This window comes from Protomyctophum parallelum (assembly GCF_964188405.1).
Source record: "Protomyctophum parallelum genome assembly, chromosome: 4".
Lineage (NCBI taxonomy): Eukaryota > Metazoa > Chordata > Actinopteri > Myctophiformes > Myctophidae > Protomyctophum > Protomyctophum parallelum.
The window spans coordinates 38,391,464-38,413,204 of record NC_139700.1 but is presented as its reverse complement, the minus strand read 5'-3'; the positions used below and the strand labels follow the sequence as shown (position 1 = coordinate 38,413,204).

The following is a 21,741-nucleotide window of genomic DNA, read 5'->3' as shown; positions in this document are numbered from 1 at the left end:
AAACAAAGAAGAAGGGCCCCCTGACTAACCAGGACGTGTAGGCCCCCATGAGCTGTTGTTGTTGTTGCTGTAGGAGGAGCAGCATCGCCCGGTGGTATAGCATCATCATTAGCTTAGCTTGTTTTCAGGTCCTAAATAGGGTTGTCATTTGTCATAGGATCGAGCCAAAAAACATGATCGGGACATCCCTAGTATCAATATTATATCCATATCATGATATTAGACAGATATGGCGTAAATGTGTTCTATAAAATATAAATATCGGATCGGGAAAAACGGTATCGGCAGATGCTTAAAATCTAATGATCGGAATCGGATCGGGAGCAAAAAAAAAACGTGTTCAAGACAATCTGGGATATTTAGGACTGTCACATTTTGAGCAGAAAAAGGATAAATAAGCGTGCACGGCCGTGTGCACGTCAGATCCGTATGTATGCTGTCTAACATGTGAGTAAAAAACTAATATATAAAATAAATAAATAAATAAATAAATAAATAAATAATTAATATATAATATCATATCATATCATAATTCAAATAATATATAAATAATGATTTGAATCTGCATATTATCAGATATTGAAAATGTCAATATCGTGCATCTCTAAAGAATTCCTTATGTAGATGCCCACTTCTTCACACCAATACCTCATCTGAAATCACGTGGTTTGCTTACCAGTATCAAGGCACGTGATTGGTCAATTATTGCTCTTCACAACCAGCGGTTGGGTAGGCGTCTGGGTCCTGGTTCTGGAACATGTACTATAGAGAGACAATTTAAATGTCCTTGCTGTACTTCAGAGGGTAACATTTTGCAAGGATGTGTTTGAAAGGTGTTGCGCGCCACAATAGCCAATCTACAAGTTCACGCAATGCAACACTATTTTCAGGGTGCCACAACGTCATGTGATGGAGCATGAATTATGCATTATAGGACTCACTGATTTAAGGTTCGACTCCATCTCTGTAAAGTTCCACTCAGTCAAAGGCAGGTTTAAATTGAAGGGCTAGAAAGAAAGAAAGAAAGAAAGAAAGAAAGAAAGAAAGAAAGAAAGAAAGAAAGAAAGAAAGAAAGAAAGAAAGAAAGAAAGAAAGAAAGAAAGAAAGAAAGAAAGAAAGAAAGGAAGAAAGAAAGAAGGATTATAAAACAAGAAATTACAGTCATTATACAAGCTTGCGCCAAGCTCTTGTGTGTGAGTGTGTGTGTGTGTGTGTGTGTGTGTGTGTGTGTGTGTGTGTGTGTGTGTGTGTGTGTGTGTGTGTGTGTGTGTGTGTGCATACTGACATCCATAGCAGCTGCTCCAGGTTCCACAGTGTTCTGTTGATGGCTCCTCAGTAGGAGTTGCTGCAAATCCTCGAGGCTCATGTCTACATTCTCTGCTGGATCACAAACCTCCGTCCTGCACACACACAGACACACAGACACACACACACACACACACACACACACACACACACACACACACACACACACACACACACACACACACACACACACACACCCCTTTAGGCCTATTTGCGCTCACATTTAACAACAAATTGTTGAACACAAACAAGGCTTGGAAAATAGGCTTGAAAAACTCAACAATTTCAGGATACAGATCACGGTTACAGGAAGCATCGCCTCCTCCATATGTGGCGACTGCCAATTATAACAGTCACTGAACAGAATTTAGCCAATGCCTTACTCGGCTTGGGCATCCCGCTCACAACTAATGTATGGACATCACAGAGGAAATATGAACACAAGCTGTTTTCATTTGTAACCCAGCAGCACACACACATGCAGATGCACAGACGCAAGCAGAATGATAGCCTCAGTATTTTCAGAGACAAGAATAAACACTTGGACACTATGTCTACAGACATATTATGTCTACAGACATCTATTATGTGTGTGTGTGTGTGTGTGTGTGTGTGTGTGTGTGTGTGTGTGTGTGTGTGTGTGTGTGTGTGTGTGTGTGTGTGTGTGTGTGTGTGTGTGTGTGTGTGTGTGTGTGTGTGTGTGTGTGTGTGTGTGTGTGTGAGGGTGTGTGTGTGTGTGTGTGTGTGTGTGTGCTGTGCTCTGCCTGTGTTTAGGCAGCGGTGGCCGAACGGTTTGCGGAGCGGTCTTGATATCGGAAGGTCGCTAGTTCGTATCCCCGGACCGGCACGTTAAAATTACCACCGCTGAAGTGGCCTTGGACAAGGCATTGAACCTCTACCATGAAATGTTCTATGAGCAGGGCCTGGCTGTAAACAAGTTCTTGAGCTTAGTCCAGTTACCCTGGGTAAACATAGTACCTTTCCTTGTTTCATGGCCGCCCCAATGCTTTTCCAATGGAAGTCACGTGGTTTGACCAAACACTTGTTGACCTCCCCCCATCACACACAACTGTTTGGTCAAGCCACGTGACTTCCATTGGAAAAGCATTGAGGCGGCCATTAAACACGGACAGCACAGAGCATGTTCGTCTGATATGTGTGTACGAAGCCTAAGCGAGCAGCAGTCTTACGCAGCGCTACGGAAGTGACAGACAGACGGACATCTATAGAATTAATAGTTAGATTAGATGTAGCTCGCTATACCTGTCAAGAGCAGCTCTCTTGCCCCGCCTCTCCCCCAGGGAAGCCACCGAGCCCCTCCCCTCCAGGACGGACTGTACCATTGCCACCGGGAGGACGGGGGGTTCTGAAGAGCACACGTCGCAGGAGGCGGCCAGTGCTACGGCCTCTGCTCCTGCTCCTCCTCTCCCTCCACCTCTCACTCCTGGACTCACTGGTTCCTCCTTGATCAGCATGGCGCACTTATCTCTATGGATGCAAAGCCATATTCATCAGTGTTCCTCCAAGGCCGGTCCTATATAGGTCAAAGACTCAGAGAGGTCATCCATGGCCTCAGAGGGCAGGGGTTCTCAACGTTTTTGGCTCGGGACCCCCGTAAATGCTTTGGCCATGTCTCGTGACCCCCGCCCTGCCCCCCTCCCTCATCCCTATACCCCCAATACAAATTGACCGCTACAATAACCTTAATAATAGAGAAATTATCATAAATAAATACTGGAACCAGATATAATCAGTAAGGAAAGTTTATGCATGCACTATGTGTACTATGTAAAAAAAGGTTTAAAATCTGGGGACCCCCCAAAATAATTTGGCGACCCCCTGAGGGGTCGCGACCCACGGGTTGAGAAGCCCTGCTCTAGGGCAGTAGTTATATATTTTACTTGTTATAGTAATAGCTATTAAACTGAATTAAACTCTTCAGTTGAGTTGTGAGTTGGGAATTTATACAGTACCCATTTCTTCTTTGACATTTTACTTGTCTAGGATGATTACATTCTACGTATTATTGTATTGTATTGTATTACTGTACTCACCTGGTCTCCTCAGGTTGCATCTGGATAGACATACTTGGCTGGGACATGTCAGTGACATCTGAAATGATTGGTCCCCCAGACAGCCCCCCACTTGAGCAAGAGGCAGTTTCATTGGATGGCTGAGGAACAAGAAGAGAAAGTTGACTCGAAGGGAGAGAAGAGTTTATGACAAGAGTTGATGTGCTGCTTGTTACCCACGAGGCTAGACTGAATATGGCTCTGATTGTACATTTACAAGTCTCTATTGTAGAGCATAAAGGACATAATTAATCACAAACAGTCATTGGTACGGTAAAAGAACAATACATGTTGGTGTAACATTGTTGTCTGTATTTGTTGTCTGCATCTTGCAGACAACAAATACTTGCATCTTGTTTGGTCCACAATATTCGATACACCACCAAGATACCCATGCACCTGTCTAAATACGTCCTTAATGTTAACGAAGTCCACACCCACAACACCAGAGGGAGTGCAACAAACCATGTGCAACCCAGATTCGGCACAAACAAGGGACTAAATTATTTTCGCTCCAATGCCACCAAAATGTGGAACGCCCTACCAACAGTCATTAAGACATGCAAATCCCTTGACTCCTTCAAAACTGCTCTAAAGGGCACCTATAAGGACGGCTGCAATTCGAAACTGGCCCCCGTAAAATCAGAATCCCCCCACCCCCTTTCCCCCTCACTGTACTGTATATGTTTCTTTTCCCTTTTTACCTCCTTTATGATGAATTCCTGTTCTGTTCTTTGACTATATAGAAGTGTCTATTTGTACATATCTAAATGTTTTGATGAATTGAACACGGTGGACCCTCTTGTAAACAAGTGTAATGCTTTATTGGGTCATCCACTCACAGTTAACAGTCTTTGTATTGAGTTGTGCTTGAAATGTACTGTAATTCTGAAAACCGTTAATATATATTTCAATCAATCAATCAATCAATCAAAAGGCTCAAGATCATACCTAAAATTGTAGTCTTGTCCATTGTCTGACACAAAATGTCTCCCTCTAGTGTCGATGCAAGGAACAACTGCAATAACGGTGCAAAGTCACTTTATAATAATTATTGGTCTCACTCTCCTGACTTTGATCTTTTTTACAACTCTACTCAGCTTGCATCCACCAGATAAAAACAATCTCTTGTAAATGCACAACCACAGACCATAACAGCCCACGGGTGATCAACGCCATGAGCTGATTTGGGGTTCAGGTTTTGTTGTCCTACCAACATCTTGCTGCTTGAATTCCCATACCGGTGTATAGAGTTCATCTTCTCTGTGTGGTGGAAACCTCATTATGTCCAAAACTGTAGTTAAAATTCAAAAGTAGCAGATCTACAAGCTCAAAATCTGTTTCGACCTTTGCAGATCTGCTACTTTTGATGCTTTCGTGCAACGATGTAGTGTGATATTAGGGCGTTATACTACAATAATAATGGGACTCTGTTCTATAGCCTACACCCTACTATACACACTGGTGAATGAGGTATGAAGTACTCTAAAGCAGTGGTTCTCAAACTTTCTTCATGCCAAGGAAGTGGATTTGGCCACAGATTCCCATCTGAAAATGTTTTGTGTCACGGACCCAGGGAAGAGAAGATTTTTTTTTAAATAGCAGATGTACAAGCTTGCAGCGTGGCATGAATTGAGTGACGTGCTGTGAACTGCTTTGAGTGCCCCCTCTGTGAATGTTTGGTCTTTCAGACTTCTTAACAAAGTAGACTATCAGACTATCAGTTAAAATGGGTTATAGTGGGAGGCGCACTCTGGAGGCACTGTCTAATTGTGAACTGACAGTGCCTCTCCCCGGAATATCCAGACCACCGGGAACGCACCCAGGGGGCCGGGCCGGTTCCGGCGAGCCGGCCCACGTCCGAAACGGTTGAGAAATGACAGAGTTACCGTGTGGGGGTCCCCTGTACCCTCTACTGTACTGTACTGCACTGTACTGTCACTGTACTATACTGGCACACCTGAAATCATCATATACAGTATACAGTTAATATGTGCGTGTGTGTTAGGTTGCGCACAGGTGGTGAAAAACAACCACCGTAAGGGAGTGGTTGCACCACTCAAAAACAATAAAAGTATTAACCGTAAAATAACCCTGCTCTAAAGTACAGTAGTAGTCTAAACAAAAGTATAGTTAGCTAATAGCTGTGCTAATTTCCCTTTTGAGTGCAATAGTGTGTGTTCCATACCGACTGGATGTAGAAGGGCTCGTGGAGGGGCTCCATGGTGTGACTATGGCTGAACTTGGAGGCCGCAGGGCTGGGTGAGCCATCGTCCAACATCAGGGGCCTGTAGCATATCAGTGATTAGATAAGAACAAATCACATTGTATTGGATAATCCATGATTCGTCTATGGACGGTCACGGTGTCAGTATACAGTCAGTACCACAGTTAGTTAATCTATTGTTTTGCCTGTATTTCCTTCACCGAGACACTAAATGATTTGATATCATTCATACTATTAACATGTTGTAGATATTGTATAGTGTTTTCGTAGCACTTGCCCTAGCCTCAACGACCTTGCGGGCTTATACAGATAAGGCTAAAATTTTAATTTAGATAGCAGTATGTAGACAGATGACAGGTCATTGACCTGGCATCCTATAGTGTTTATAGTTTCAATGTACAGATTATCGATTTACTTTGTATATTCTATACTGTTAGACTTCTTGGTTCTTGGTTTACTTATGATCCTACATTAGATGACTATATTTCTATGCATTTGATGTATTACCTTGTGTTGTCTTTGCTTACTGTAAATCGCTCAGTCTGGATTAAGAGCGTCTGCTAAATGCTTAAATTGTAAATTGAGTTACTTCGTACATATAAATGCCATGTCCTGTTAGGTCACTGTAGTGTGCAGAAATACTTTACACACACCAATCTTGTTTGGAACATGTTTTGTTTAATCTTTAATCATTTTAACATGGGGAGCATAAGGAAATTGCTCGATCCATGTGGTGAACAGTGAATTAGTATAACATTTAAACACAGCCACCTAACTGCCATTGACATGTTTAGAAAATGTCATGCATTCTCTATGATACACATCACCACATTACCAGACTATATATTCCTCTGGGAGATATGACAAAAGCACAGGGAAGGCATAATCTTCCCTAGTGAAGGAGTACACCATATAATGAATTGCATTTTTATAGCGCTTTTCCTGCTCAAAGCGCTCAAAGCACTTTACAATGGTTCATTCATTCATACATTGGGAGGTGAAGCGGCGAACAGTCGACGCCAGCGTCCTCACTTCCCACACCAATGGTGGCAACCTCACACCGACCGACTCATTGGAGGCAATGTGGGGTTCAGTGTCTTGCCCAAGGACACTTCGACATGCGGACAGGAGGAGCCGGGATTCGAACTGCCGACCCAGGGATCATTGGACGACCTGCTCTACCTCCTGAGCCACAGACACCATCTTAACATGGATGAAATGCGGATGGTTTGGTATAGAATACAGCTGAGGAGGAGGAGGAGGAGACACTGGAGTCTGAACACAGCGACCTTAGGTGGTTCACAGAAGGGCTGCGTTATAACAGCAAGCACGCGGACAGGAGTGTGTGCTCTTCTCTGCTGGATGTCAAGGCATCAAGGCAGACATCACAGAGGAGGAGGACGAAACATCCGCACACTTGTTTCTAGAGCTATAGGCAATTATTGACGTTTAACAACAATTTAACTCTTGAGAGCATTCGTTTTGCACAAAATACACTCCTTGGGCTAAAAGCCCATTTTGGGCCCAAATGTGCCCAAAATGTGCTGACCTCATCACATTTGTCATGACGTCTATGGCCGTTTTTAGCCCAAGGAGTGTATTTTGTGCAAAACTAATGCTTGGAATGGATTCAACATGTCACATGCTACTTAAAGCAAAAGGAAAGTTTGTCATTTTTGCCTGCCATAGGATGTTAATGGTAGGGTCACAAGAAACCCCTATAAAAAAGATTGCCCAATACTAACAGCCGGCAGCAATAAGTGGATTCATGAATGTATGTACAGTATATAGACAATATTTTAGGCCAATAAAAAAGACTTATACCAAATTTCCCACCTGTCCACCTCGGCTGCCGGGCTATTACCAAAATTAATGTTCATAATTTAGCTGGGGACCACCTACAACCCCCTTAAGGACCACTGGTGGTCCCCAGACAACAGTTTGAAAAACACTGACCTATAGGGTCGAAACATTGCAATTTTTAAAGTAAGTCTCTTGTGGAGCTAGAAACAAGTGTGCAGATTTTGTCATCTTCTTAGCGTAACAGCAAGGCCAGCTGTGAGTGTGTTTCCAGCCTGCTCCCTCTCCTTATCAGCTAGACTACTGTACCTTTATGTTCACAGTTCAATTTAAGCTGATTGTCATAATTATGACAACGTATATAGGGGATTAAGTAGTCAATAAAAAATGTTGATCATATGTTATATCCTCGTTGTCATCGTAAGTAGACAACGAATTAGACAATCATGTCAGACATCATGTCAATACGTCACGCATCTCCTTTCTAAAATGTTTAACCCATTCTGGGCGGGAACCCCAAACACCTTGTAGGTCTGCTATTTTTGAAAGATTGTGAAAATGTGGCCCAAATGTTTGAATATTACGTTTTTAACTCAAATCTTTGCTTCGGTGGAGGGGGAGGGGGGGGGACATATTTTCAGATTTTCTGAAAACTGTCAGGATTTAGAAGACATTTGTAGAATCGTTCCCAGGTCTAAAATGCGTAACTGCCTATAGAGGTCTTGTAGCACTCAAATCCAGCCAGTGTGTGAGCAAGGCTGCCTTCTCTCACACTGCTGGGGTTGATTCACCAATCACCTGACACAGTGACAGCGCTGAGCCAGCACTTTTCACACACAGACAACAGCGGGGTCATGCACCCATTTGTGCCTTCATTGGTGAATATGCGTGTGTGTGACCGTGTGTGTGTGTGTGTGTGTGTGTGTGTGTGTGTGTGTGTCCGTGCGTGTGCATGTGTGTGCGTGTGTGTGTGTGTAACCTGACTCAGCAGCCATTTCCATTCACAGCATTTGTTCAGTGTGTCAGCTGAGTTAGCCCTTCCCTCTGCTCCACTCTGACCCTGTTTGTCTCACTATTGTTGATGTGTTACTGTGTACGTGCGTGTGTGCGTGCATGTTTGTGTGTTGTATGTGTGTGTGCATGCTCACAGTTTTCTCTTCAGGCCCACAGAGCTGGGTGTGTTGGACTGCATCTGGCTGAACAGAAACTGAATCAGCTGGCAAGGAAAAAAGAGGCACAGCATGAATCAGCACCCGATCACCCCCCCGCCCTCCTCTCTCTCTCTCTCTCTCTCTCTCTCTCTCCCTCAGTCACTCTTTAACCAATGTCAATCACAACAATTACCTACAATCACATAGTTACAAATATTACGTTTGAAGTGAACACGCACACACGCACACTCACGCACACACGTAATTAGTACCCAAGTAATGTAATCAATTCACTTTCAATACACTGATTACAATCACATATAGGTAACATATTATGTTTGAACTACTGTAAGTGTACACGCACGCACGCACGCACGCACGCACGCACGCACGCACGCACGCACGCACGCACGCACGCACGCACGCACGCACGCACGCACGCACACACACACACACACACACACACACACACACACACACACACACACACACACACGCACACACACACACCTTGTTCATGACTTTCTGCTGCTGCGTGTGGTTCTGTCTCAGTGAGACCAACTCTCTCCACAGCACCTCATTCTGCCTGGAGGGGAGGAGAGAATAGGTGTCATAAAGTTATAATACTGTCTGTAGCCTCAATATATTGATCATAACATTCCCCAATGCGTCATGTTGCAATCTACAAGCATATGTAGATCTGCTATTTTTGGTGCTGAGATTTGGTGTAGATCGGGGGAAAAAACCAAAAAGTACAGTTGCAACTATATAACAGTATAGAGGTTTTAAGTTGTTAAACAGCTCATTATCGGCTTTGTCTTTCCCTGTGGCCAACAGTTCTTGGCAGATTTACCAGAATTGACTCACTCACGCACGCACGCACGCACGCATGCACGCACGCACGCACGCACGCACGCACGCATGCAGTGGTGGACAATTACTGTGTACTTACTGTAAGTAAAATTGGTTTACTTTTGCTTTCTCAGTTTTACCCTTTTTTCTGCTTTTACTTTACTGTTTTGTGCAAAGCAGATTGAAAGACCTTGTTGTTGAAATGTGCTATACAAATAAAACTGCCTTGCCTTGGATCTACAAACTCTCAACGTGTTGTGAGCTTGTAGCATGCTATTTTCTAAAGATTTCTATACATTTGAAAACGTGAAATTGGACAATCTGCATAATGATTTATTTAACTTTTGGTACTTTAAGTATAATTTCAGGCAAATACTAATACTTTTACGGAAATAAATCTTTATTACCAAACTTTTACTTACAGAGTATTTCTATATTGCAGTAAAGGCTATCGATACGTTTACTTAAGTAGAATATTTTTCCACAACTGCACGTACGTACGCACGCACATGCACACACCTGTCCATCAGTTGTCAGGTGAGCAGGTGAACATTCTCTTCACTCGTTATGAACAATGCAATTACAATATGGACACAAAGCCGCAGGGCCACACAATGGGCCCACTGTGGTTACGTGTAGCAACAATGGGCTGTACAGACAAATAAATCAGGTGTGAGTAATTGGTTCAAACTTAGTGGTGGTCGGGGGATGGGGGCGAGGGGTGTTAGCGGCAGGTGTTCCTGCATGTGCTCTCCGTTTTTCGCCCCTTAAAATGTGCACCCAATAATGGGAGATTTCAAGCACCATTAATTCAAACTCTATTTTCTCCTTCGGTATAATTGTGTTAATTGATATTTTGTTAGTCATGCTTGTTTGTTTTGGTTTTAATTTGAGAAGAATACATCGCAGCTTACTGTGCCAAGGATTATGTAATGACTTACTGCTATTACAGTTTAATTACATTTTCACAAAATAATCCTTCCTTGCTATTATTTCAAAAGAAAAACAAATGCTTTTTTAAAGATTTGTAGCCTTGTCTTGTGTACATACTGTAATAGCTTAATCCTTACATAGTGTAGATAAACACAAGCATAACAGTTCAAATAATGTCATGTGTTTGTACTTTGTATGCACAATGCACATACACATATGAATACACGTCACACAGGTGTCTGTCACAAAAACGAATTTAGTAAAAGTTCATTGTGATGATCATGAGGATATTACCAGTATTATTTCTTATTTCAACAGTGGACAGTTACTTTTCCTGTATGGATTCAGGCATGCACTGCAATGTCGTGGTATATAGTCTAAGTGCAGATTTGAATTTCACAGAGTTTGTTTATTTATTTCATTTAACAGACACACAAGCTGAGCAGCAATATTATAACTATGTTTATTTCAGTGGGTAAATCTTCACTCTTGAAAAGAAAAGCTTTTGGATATTACTGTCAGTTTTAAGATGTGTCACAGCAGGTATGTGGTATGATGTGCATGGTTTAAACTTTAAGGTCTTGAGAAGGAAAGAAAAATAAAGAAAAGAAAAGTCTCTGTGGTGACCATGTGCCAACGCAGGTGCTTGCCTGACCTCAGTGGCATGAAACCATTGTCAATTGCGGGGCTGGTGCATGTCAGCCTTTTAGCTCTGCTCAAACACTGCCATGTGTATACATCCTGTAGTAGAGAGGGGAGGGACGTCCAAAGCCTGGGAGTAGTATTCCCATGGGCTCCAGACAGTCCCGTGTTGAGGCTGAGGGTGGTGGAGATGTATAACTGCTATAAGAATAAATAGAGTCCGCACCGACCGTCCGCACACCAATTGATTCTCCAAAATGTGCGTTTACTAGTGCTAACGCTTCGAGCCAACGTTTCCGTCCCAGGTCAGCCAGTTTAACAGCCAGCCAGTGCTACTGGGTGGAAGTCATTCAGGCCGCCTGGATAGTCGTTCTTGGGTATATGAGGGCTTGAATATAGTGGTGAAGGGACACCGATGGCCAAGTGATTAAGGCCCATAGCACATACTGTATAGGCTCTAATGAAGCCTGGCAGCGAGTCGTGGGTTCGTTTCAAGTCTCTTCTTAAGACTCATCTGTTTTCTATATATGGCTTTTGATAATTCCTGATTTTTGTTGTTGTTCGTTGATCTGATTCATGTCTTGTTGCCATGTGGGTGCACATCATGCATAATTGTTTTGATGTATTTGATTTTATATGCATACATGTTTCTGATGTTTCTGATTTTATTGTGTAAAGCACTTTGGTCAATCTTATTTGTATTAAAACGTGCTATATAGGCCCAGGCCGTAGCGTAACGGTCTGGGCACCGGACTGGTGATCCAGTCGCGGTGTGCCGCGGGTTCGACTCCCGGACCCGACACGGCCTTTACCGCATGTCATCCCCCCATCTCTCTCCCGTTTCCTGTCAGCCTACTATCTGTCCCTTAAAAAATCAATAAAAGGCGTAAGCCGCAAAAAAATATCTTAAAAAAAAAAAAACGTGCTATATAAATAATAATGCTTGATTTCATTTGATTTGATTCCCAAACGTGTCACTCGTTCTACCCGTTTCCTGTCACTTCTCGTTGTACGATCCAATAAAGGTCTTGACCACTCTCCCTGAGATACCATCTGGGCTGCTGCATGCTTTCCCGGCGTCCACCTGTATCAACACCTTCCTCATGTCATATGCTCTGACTGCCAGGCTAGAACTAGCATTGTTGGCCTGGAAACACGCACAGAAGGAGCTCGTCTAATCCGTGATTTCTCTTAATCCCTGCCGCAAGCATCATGAGTCATCCTGTTGGAACTGAGTCTAACTTGGCTTGGTGTAATCTATTACCGTTTAACATTTTGCACGCCACTTTATATTCCTATCTCCAGACAAAAAGCAATGCACACTTCCAGAGCAACACAGATTCATCTGACGAGTCACGGTTATTTGTGTCCTCTTCGGTTTCTCGTTAATTTATCACATGCCCAGCCTGTATTTACCATGGGTGGGTGGAGAGATACAAATAATGTATGGGCGATAAACCTTCCTCTGGGTTATATGGCAGCTGACCTATCAGTGCAGCTAAATTACCCCATGCTACTGGCACCGTTCCGATCTCCCGGCTTAAAGCAATTCATCATGCCAAACATGGAAAAACTATAGGCTGTTCACTAGAATTCACAGCTGAGGAGACGGTGGCCTTTATCTGGGTGCAAAGGAAGCAAAACGCAGAGAGGAAAACGGCAGCGACCTTCAGAAATTCACAGTATGGCTGGGTACCAACGAGGATGAGGCACACCTTTACAAACGCAATTTACAGAAGTAATGGGTCACACTCAATGACAAGAGTGAGTTAAGTTTACATCTCTTCTACATTTCTTTATAATGTTGAAAGGACAAACCTTTCAGCTATCCAGCCTTCGATGTTTGTCGATGTTTGTGTTTGTGCCGTGTCACCCAGTACTTTTGTAAATGTCAGAGTCAGAGAGTGTGGTGGTAACAAAAAGTGGATCTATCGCACAGCCAGCAACACACCTTCTGGTAACTGGTTCGAAGCCAACACACTTCCCACACTGTCAGGGAATTGTTGCACCAGGACTATGCAATTTATTTCATAGATATTCTATATATATAATACATATTCTATTATATGTGTGTGGTATTGTTGATCGAGTCCTATTTGTTCACCCATTTGAATAAATAAGGCTATTTGTATATGCCATAGACATTATCAACTGACAATGGTATTATTCAACCTGGCTCACACAGGCAGCATCAAAGCCAAGTGGCTGATTTGCCTGCCCTCCGTTGGATAAGCTCAGACAATGAGTGCCACGATGAATCATACATTTTTGCCCTTTATCTTTGGGCAAAATAAAGTTGGAAAAGGTATTCTGGGAGTTCAATTAACACAGAGTTTTACTAGAAATGGGTGCGACGCAGAGTGTGCTAGGCAAAGTGTGATTTGTGCTAGGCTGGGTGGCCTATACCTATACCACGTGCGGTTTAAGGTACCCACAAGCACTTTTGGAGGTGCACTCTATAGAGCGGGCAGTCCCGCCCCCTACCAGGGCCCAGGAAATGATTCTCCGTTCATTTTCCTCATAGACATTTCAAAAAGTATTTATTTAAAGACGTTTACGCCGCGGACAAAGCCAACTCTTGTCGTGACAAATCATGACAACAAACAAAACATTTTGGGCCGAACAAATAATTAGATAGAAGAAAAAAACGGCAGGTTACAACACTTTTTTTGTTGTTTTTCTTCTTTGTAATTATTTGTTTGGTCCAAAATATTGTGTTTTGTTGTCATGAGTTGTCACGACTCGAGTTGGCTTTGTCCGCGGCGTAACCATCTTTAAATAAATACATTTTGAAATGTCTATGGGAAAAATGCATTGGATTCATTTCCTGGGCCTGGCGTCGTCATGAAAGGGGGTGGGACTGCGACGCTCTATAGAGGCCCCTCAACATGCATTTTCAATTTGGGCTTGAATCGGCCATGTTGTTTGTTTGTAAGATATAGGCCCCACCCACTAATTCTGCAAGCAAACAGTATTCAGAACCTGTTTGAGGCTCATTGTCATATGACTCCTTTGTTGGTATTGCTAATTTGGTGAAAAAAGCATGTTTCTGAAACAGTGCTCTTTGCAGCCTTTGTGATGAGGTCTGTGTGGGACTCCCTCGATGTGTGATTCAAATTTGGGGTGGATTGTAACATGCGTTCATGATTCTTTTTCACATTTATTTGTGAAATAGCCTCGAATAGGCCCCTCTCGCAACCATTGGAAGCTAATTGTAGACAAGTCCACCACCCCTGGCCTCATGTTAAAGTGACTCACTGTTTCATGTCCTGCATCTGACACTCCATGTTGTCCTGCTGTGTTCTGAGGAGCTGGACTTCATACAGAAGTTTACTCAGGTCCTCCTGACGCACTTTACTCTCCTCACTCTTTACGATGGACACCTGGACACACAAATCAGAATCAGCTGTCACAGGTTTACAAGGTAAAAAAAAGTGGGTGAAATTCATTTTGTGCATAGCAAGGGAAGAAGAAGGGTGGGGTGAGAAAGGAGATTAAAAAACAAACAAGAAAAACTAATCTACATATCTACAGATTTACGCATAGAGATAAGATACAAAAGTGCATAAGCATAGCAGCAGATGTACAGCCTACTGACTGTGCTGCACATGTCATATTTATGGACGTTATTTATGGTGCTATAAAAGCACACAAAAAAGGTTATAATCCACAAGGGAGAGCAAAGAAAAAAATGTCAACACAGAGGAAATGGTTTTGTGATAAACATATAATGCACACAGGTAGGATTTTTTTTTAAATCTAATTATCTAACTTTATCTAACGACACAAGTGCAGGATTATAGACAGGAGCATGCATTGAGCAAACAAGGACACAAACATTGTCAGATGGACAGGTAATGGACACAATTAGGCTTCTCACACGTGTGCTGTCACACAGGTGATGACTTGGGTTGGATTTGACCATCCGTCAACGTTTGATGTGAGCCTGCAACATGAAACATTGCATTTTGACAAGGATGTGATGATTCACGATTCTGTCCCTGCGTGTGTCCCTCCCAGAGATTATGCCTACACCTAACCTCAAAACCTCTTCTACCTGGGCTAAACACAGGGAAAAGTGAGAGCCCGCTCAAATAAAAATGACGGGGCATCTCGTCACAAATGTTGACGGATGGTCAGATCTGATGTTGCCTCAAGCTGTCTACTTAAGAGTAAGAATATGGCAAGGTCTGGGCACCACTTTGCCTTTAAAGGCTTAATTTTTTGACAAATGTGTTGTTCCACCAGGCCGAAGGCATGGGGAGAGAGTATGTTTTGCACTCCGTCCATGTGTGAGTCCGTCTCATGTGTGTGAGTCCTTGCGTGCGTGCGTGCGTCCTCCAGATTTTGTCCAAACATCCCGCAAATCGTTACACAGTATCTCTATAGTCATGTGTTCAAGACGGATCTGTCTGACATTTCATATTCCTAACATTGGCTTTCAAAGTTTGCAGGATTGGCCCGTTTTGAACAAAAAGCCTCAAATCATGAACGCAGCTAGCATGCAATTTACGTGAAATCTTTCACAGACTTTCCTACTAGGCTGAGGAATATATCCCACCCTTTTCACATTGGCCTGTTATAGCGCCACCAACAGGTGGATTTTTGCTAAACACATTTTTGGAACAAAATGCCTCAAATCATCCAATTGCCATGTTCATGATTTGAGGCTTTTTGTTCAAAACGGGCCAATCCTGCAAACTTTGAAAGCCAACGTTAGCCATCTATGATGGAATATGAAATATCGGACAGATCCGTCTTAATCACATGACAAGATACTGTGTAACGATTTGCAGGATTTTTGGACAGAATCTGGAGGAGTAATAGGAAAAAAAATGTTTTTCAAAAGTCGGCCTCCTGATGGCGCTATAACAGGCCGTTCTGGGGCAGAGGTTCATCGTGCAAAATTTGGCACTGACCGGGTTAACGGTGCCGGAGATTAGCTGGTAACAGACGGACGGACACACTCACACACACACACAGACTCACACACACGGACAGAGTGCAAAACATACTCTCTCCCCATGCCTTCGGCCAATAAACATTGTGTGTGTGTGTGTGTGTGTGTGTGTGTGTGTGTGTGTGTGTGTGTGTGTGTGTGTGTGTGTGTGTGTGTGTGTGTGTGTGTGCGTGTGTGTGCGTCCATAGTCCATACCTTTCTTTTGATGTGCTCCAGGAGGTGTTCATGTCCTTGTAAGAAGTAAAGGTGTTGGAACTCAGTGTCGTCTCTCTCTGGCTTCACCAGACCACTCTGTTCAATGTTCACCACCTTACGGAAACCATCTGACACATGCACACGCACACACACACACACACACACACACACACACACACACACACACACACACACACACACACACACACACACACACACACACACACACACACACACACACACACACGCTTGTATATTACTATAATTTAGGACTTGCACACATTTACTACCCTGCTTTATGTCAAACAATCTTTGGTTAATGACACCCAGTAAAATAATAAGACTCACTTTTATAGCACATTCATTAAGGTCAAATAAGAGTTTATCACATACAATTGTATTCATGAATACTAATTTAAGCCTAGAATCAATTTATTTTCAAGAGGGACTGGCTTTTTCCACAGTTCCTCATGTAAAACACGCGCTATTTACGACACAGCAGTAAAGCAGTCTGACGTTTAACACTGTTATTTGAGGGGTGTGAAGAGGAGAGGGGAAGAGGGCAGAGCTGAGGAGAGAGATATCCTGTTATTTGAGGGGTGTGAAGAGGAGGAGAGGGGAGGAGAGAGATATCTACTCACACATGTTGAGCTGTCGAACAAAGCTAGCCATATTATTGTGTTTGAAGTATTTGGGTAGAACTTCCTTGGCGAAGCGTCCTTGGTCAAAAACATGGAAACTAGTCCCAGTCTGAAGGAAAAAGAACAACCGGAAATAGAAACCTTAATTGTAATTGGAAATACACAATACCTTTAGGTATAGGTATTATTTAGGTATTACGTATTTATCTTCACATAGGCCTAATGATAATCCAGTTGCAGTTATACAGTATAGCAGGTGATTTGTACTGTTTTGTGACCGTGTAACATGTTGAAAACATTAGATTATTAGATTATGTTCACAGTGCATCGCAATTCAGAATGTGTTGTGAGCTGGTAGATCTGCTATTTTCGGTGCACGGGTCTGGTACGCAACTGAATGTGAATCAGTTTTAAAGCTGCAATCCGTAATTTCCATGGCCCCTGAGTGATCAATAGTGGTGAATTTCTACTGTGGCCCCATTTGGGCCAGAGGATTATGTTAAGCTTCATGCTATCCCTGGCCCCTGGGTCTACATTTCTCAATACTGTAGATGATCAGGTAGACCACCTACTACAACACCACAGTTTTGTTAGTTATATTGTATTAATATTGGCCCTTGCAAAAGACTTGGGATGTCAATGGGACTATTCCTGCATGGTAAAATAAATGTGAAATTACACAGAATTTAAATATATATGCTAATTCCCTGTTATTAAGCATTTCCTTTGCTCTTTCTTGTCTCTCTCTCCCTCTTTTTTTTAACAACTATTCTGAAAATGCAATTTCAGGCCAGGGATACAAATTTCCAATATCCAATCAGAAGCGAAAACTCACACAGGATACAGATTGAGCAATCTGATGACACAAAGAAATGAGCAGCCAAAATGGGAACAGCTGGAACAAAACTGGAACAAAATTAAAGCTGATAAATGGGTACTCTCTCCTGATTGGCTGAAAATTGGCCACCCACCTGAAGATATATTTTCTGTTTCATTAAAGAGCTGGAAAGACTGACCCCTGTTACTGAACAAACACTATAGCAATGATTACAATCAAAATACAGCTTTAACCTTTAAAAAACATTTTGTTTTAACCCAAAAGCAATACGTTTAGGGATAAGGCATAAGGGGTGTGGCCAGGATATAGCCCTACAGTATGTCTCCAATGTCTCCATAGGGAACCACTGCTGGACATCAAATTATTGGTTTAGGAATGTGACAAAAACTAAATCAAATATCCACGAGGGGAGTAATCAATCGTTATTTTGGGGATAAACGTCGTGTGAAGTGAGGGGCGCTCTTATCATCATACATCAGCCAATCAAATCATCACATTCCATCCTACAAACAAACACACCTATAGCTGTGCATAGAAGGGGGCAAGGGGCTAAAAACAATAATTGTAAAGCACATTGAATTGCCTTGTTGTTCTTGCCTTCTGCCTTCATTGATAGCATCAAGTGAAGACCGACAGGTGACAGGAAAGAGAGAGAAAGAGAAGGGTAGAAACATGCAGCAAAGGTCGCCATGAACGGGACTCGAACACAGAACACGCTGTCAGGCCAGAGCCTATATGTGGCATGCGCCTGGACCACCTGGCCAGCGGGTGCCTTACCTTCACCTTTTTCATTCATGTTGTGTGTTGTTCTACCAGTGGCAAAACTAGCACACAGTAGTGTAAAGTAATGAAGTACATTTACTCAAGTACTGTATTTATGTACAGTTTTGAGGTATTTCTTATTTTACTGGATCAATTCTAATTTTCATACTTTTACTTCTACACTAGTTAAATGGGCCTATACTTTTACTCCACTACCATTATTTGAAAAATGTAGTTACTAGTTAATTTGTAGATTTAGATTATAATTACAAAACATAGTTCCATTTATATACTGTACGTAGGCCTATACCCGAAATACGTTTCGGCCATTTGAAAATAGCCAATCTAGAAGCTCACAATGCGTTGCATTGTAGTGCTTGTAGTGCGTTTTCTTTTTAATACTTGGGACATTATGCATAATGAGTAGGCTACTTTCTACTTTTGCTACTTTAAGTAGGCCTACATTTTGAATTGCAGACTTTTGCCTGTAACAAGCGTATTCCTACATTGCAGTATTGATACTTTGACTTAAGTGAAAATGTGAATACTTTTTCCACCACTCTATAAAGCTCATAATACTTGACAGTAATCTGCTATTTGAGATCATCTCTACTATGCATGGAAATGAATGAGATGATGCCATGATGTAAGCACGTGACAACAACACATTCATCATTATGATCTGCGTGAAAATGTGAAAAGTCATGTGCCATTACAGTATATCACAGCTAAAGTGACGTTTAATTACTAGCATGTCAATCCGCTCTCCAAGTCCAAAGTTCTGTATCTTTTTCATATCTGGCATTATGTCATTAAAGAAAGGTCTGCAAGTATACATTCAAGTGAGCAATACAGATATACAGTTCTCAATGACATGCTGTTATACAGATAAAATTACTGGTATGCTTGCTTTAACAATACATTTAATACAATCAAATCAACAGTCACATGATCGTCCTAGCCTGTTTTGTCTAGTCTTGACTGGTGAGATAAATCGTAGGTCAATAGTAGAACCTTATAATAAACTAAAATCTTTTGAAAAGCCTATACACCTGCACTATTGCTTAAAGCAGAATAGACGAGCACTTTATCAACAAGTTGAACAGCAGCATAACCTCAGCCATCCATCAGCCAGTATGGCTGATGGATGAGGTTATGCTGCTGTTTAAGTTGTTCATACAGAATACAGTGAACTGCCTTACCCTAGCTCTTACTTACTTACTTACTTACTTACTTAAGGTGCAACACCATTAAAGGAGAAAGCTAAAAAAATAAACTCACATTCCCTTCTAATGTTTTTGGATATGCCTCATATCAGATCTAGCCCTGAAATGGCATCCTTCCCTAGTCATTCCATGACTATGTTGATTATGCCAGTAAATAGCTGTTCTATATGTCAGCTTAAAGGTTGTTGACTACACTTCATTTGAAGCAATGTGGCAGACAAGATTTTAGACTTTTAGACTGAGGAATTTATTTTAGGAACAGTGTTTTCAGCCTCTGCACAGTAAAAGCTAACACACACATAGTGCACTGTACTATTGTCAATTTATGGAGACTTGAATTCATGGATTATTATTTTTATTTTTGCGAGCTGGTGATGAAATGATTGGCATTGGAATGGGGAGTAATTGATATAATGTTTGGGGTGAACTATCCCTTAATGTTTAACCAGGCAACACAATTCTATACCATATGTGAGGGATAACCCATATTGTTAGGTCTAAGCAGATTAACACAGACATATTCTCTTTGAGTTACAGTAGGCCTACTGTAGTGTACGCAAGGACAAATAAAACGTAATAAATAACTCACGGCACTCCAGCAGATGAGGTGGTTGGTATCTGGATCCTCGACCAAGGTCCACAGCTTGGTGAGAAACGCTGGCACATTGCTGGCGTAACCGCCATCGACGCCCATCGCACCTGGAGACTCTTGCATGATGCCACCTCGGCTCGACCCCCAAGGCCGCAACAGGAAACCAAACGTTTGTGTGAGGTGGAGTAAGAGACTGAGAGTGTGTGTGTTTGTGTGTGTGTGTGTGTGTGTGTGTGTGTGTGTATGTGTGTGTTAATGTTTGCGTTTGTGTGTGTACAATCCCAGGTTAGACCATGTTGAGACATTCCATTGTTAATAAGTATTTGTGTTTGTCCTCTTCTGTCAGAATTGCTCTCTCTCTGCACTTCTTTCTCGTTCCTTAATTCGAACACAATCTACTCCCACGTCTTTACGCTTTATTACTTTTCCTTGCGGTTGACACCCTTTTTGTGCTACTCTCCTCTTCGTTCCTCCTTCCTCGATCGCTTCTTTACTGCTCTATGTAGGCCTAACTCATTTCTGCCTCCATGCCCTCTGGCTCTGACACACACGCATACTGCTCTCCCAAAACTGGCTGTCATCACAGTAGGCACGCGTCAGCACAAACTACTGTATCACTCACTCACACGCACGCACACGCACACGCACACGCACACACACACACACACACACACACACACACACACACACACACACACACACACACACACGTTCCATTCAGGCCCACCCCCTGGCCCCCCACTAAACAACAAAGGGTCAGCCCATTCTCTTCCAAAAATTCTCTTCCATTCGAACAATACAGCGGCCACACACAAAAGCTGAGAAAATTGCCTACTGTCCAACCAAGACAACTAATAGCACACAGAGAGTGTATAGGCAGGGGAAAGAAAAAGGAAAAAAAAGATAATTATTATAAAACACCAATTTGTTGCAAGGTTCTGCCCCAGTTGGATATCGAACCACTAACTGATCAAACTATTGGCTATATAGTTATTCTTCTTTTACATTTGTTGTGCTTGGATATTTCCGTCTTTTCAGTGAACCAAGTAACAAAGTAAAGGGAAATATATTAAAGCTGTTCTTTGTGTCGGGCCCCTTCTGTTCCCACGGGTGACTTTGATCTTTGTTTTCTATTCTCTGCTCACTGAATGTTGTTGCTTTGCAGCTCACCAGCTCCACCTATATATATCCCTCGAAAAAGCAGGCTACTCACATGAAAGTAGACGTCCCGTGTACTCAGTAAAAGTACAAACGTATCGGCATCAAAATAATAATAAAATAAACAGAAAGTAAAAGTAGGCCCTATACCTGTACTCTGTACAGAATGTTTGATTGATTGATTGATTGATTGATTGATTGATTGATTGATTGATTGAAGTATAAACAGTATGCAGAATAGGTTAATTTCAACCACAACTCAATACAAAAACTGTTAACTGTGGACGACACCATGTTAACAATAGCGTACACCATTTTCAATTGATTGGAAACATTTACAGATGTACAAATATACACTTCTATAAAAAGCAGGAAATCATCATAAAA

General features: G+C 42.2%; 1 protein-coding gene across 1 annotated transcript; it reads right to left on the bottom strand.

Annotated features, from left to right (window-relative positions):
• Positions 1-702: 702 nt before the first annotated feature.
• On the bottom strand, positions 703-20,319 carry hsf4 (heat shock transcription factor 4; the record flags this gene model as incomplete). Its single annotated transcript, XM_083763377.1, has 12 exons — positions 703-762; positions 942-1,007; positions 1,286-1,400; positions 2,569-2,793; positions 3,360-3,478; positions 5,566-5,665; positions 8,553-8,620; positions 9,066-9,141; positions 14,241-14,365; positions 16,138-16,265; positions 16,779-16,887; positions 20,194-20,319. The coding sequence occupies 12 exons, from the start codon at positions 20,317-20,319 to the stop codon at positions 703-705; spliced, it is 1,317 nt and encodes a 438-aa protein (XP_083619503.1).
• Between the last annotated feature and the right edge of the window lie 1,422 nt (positions 20,320-21,741).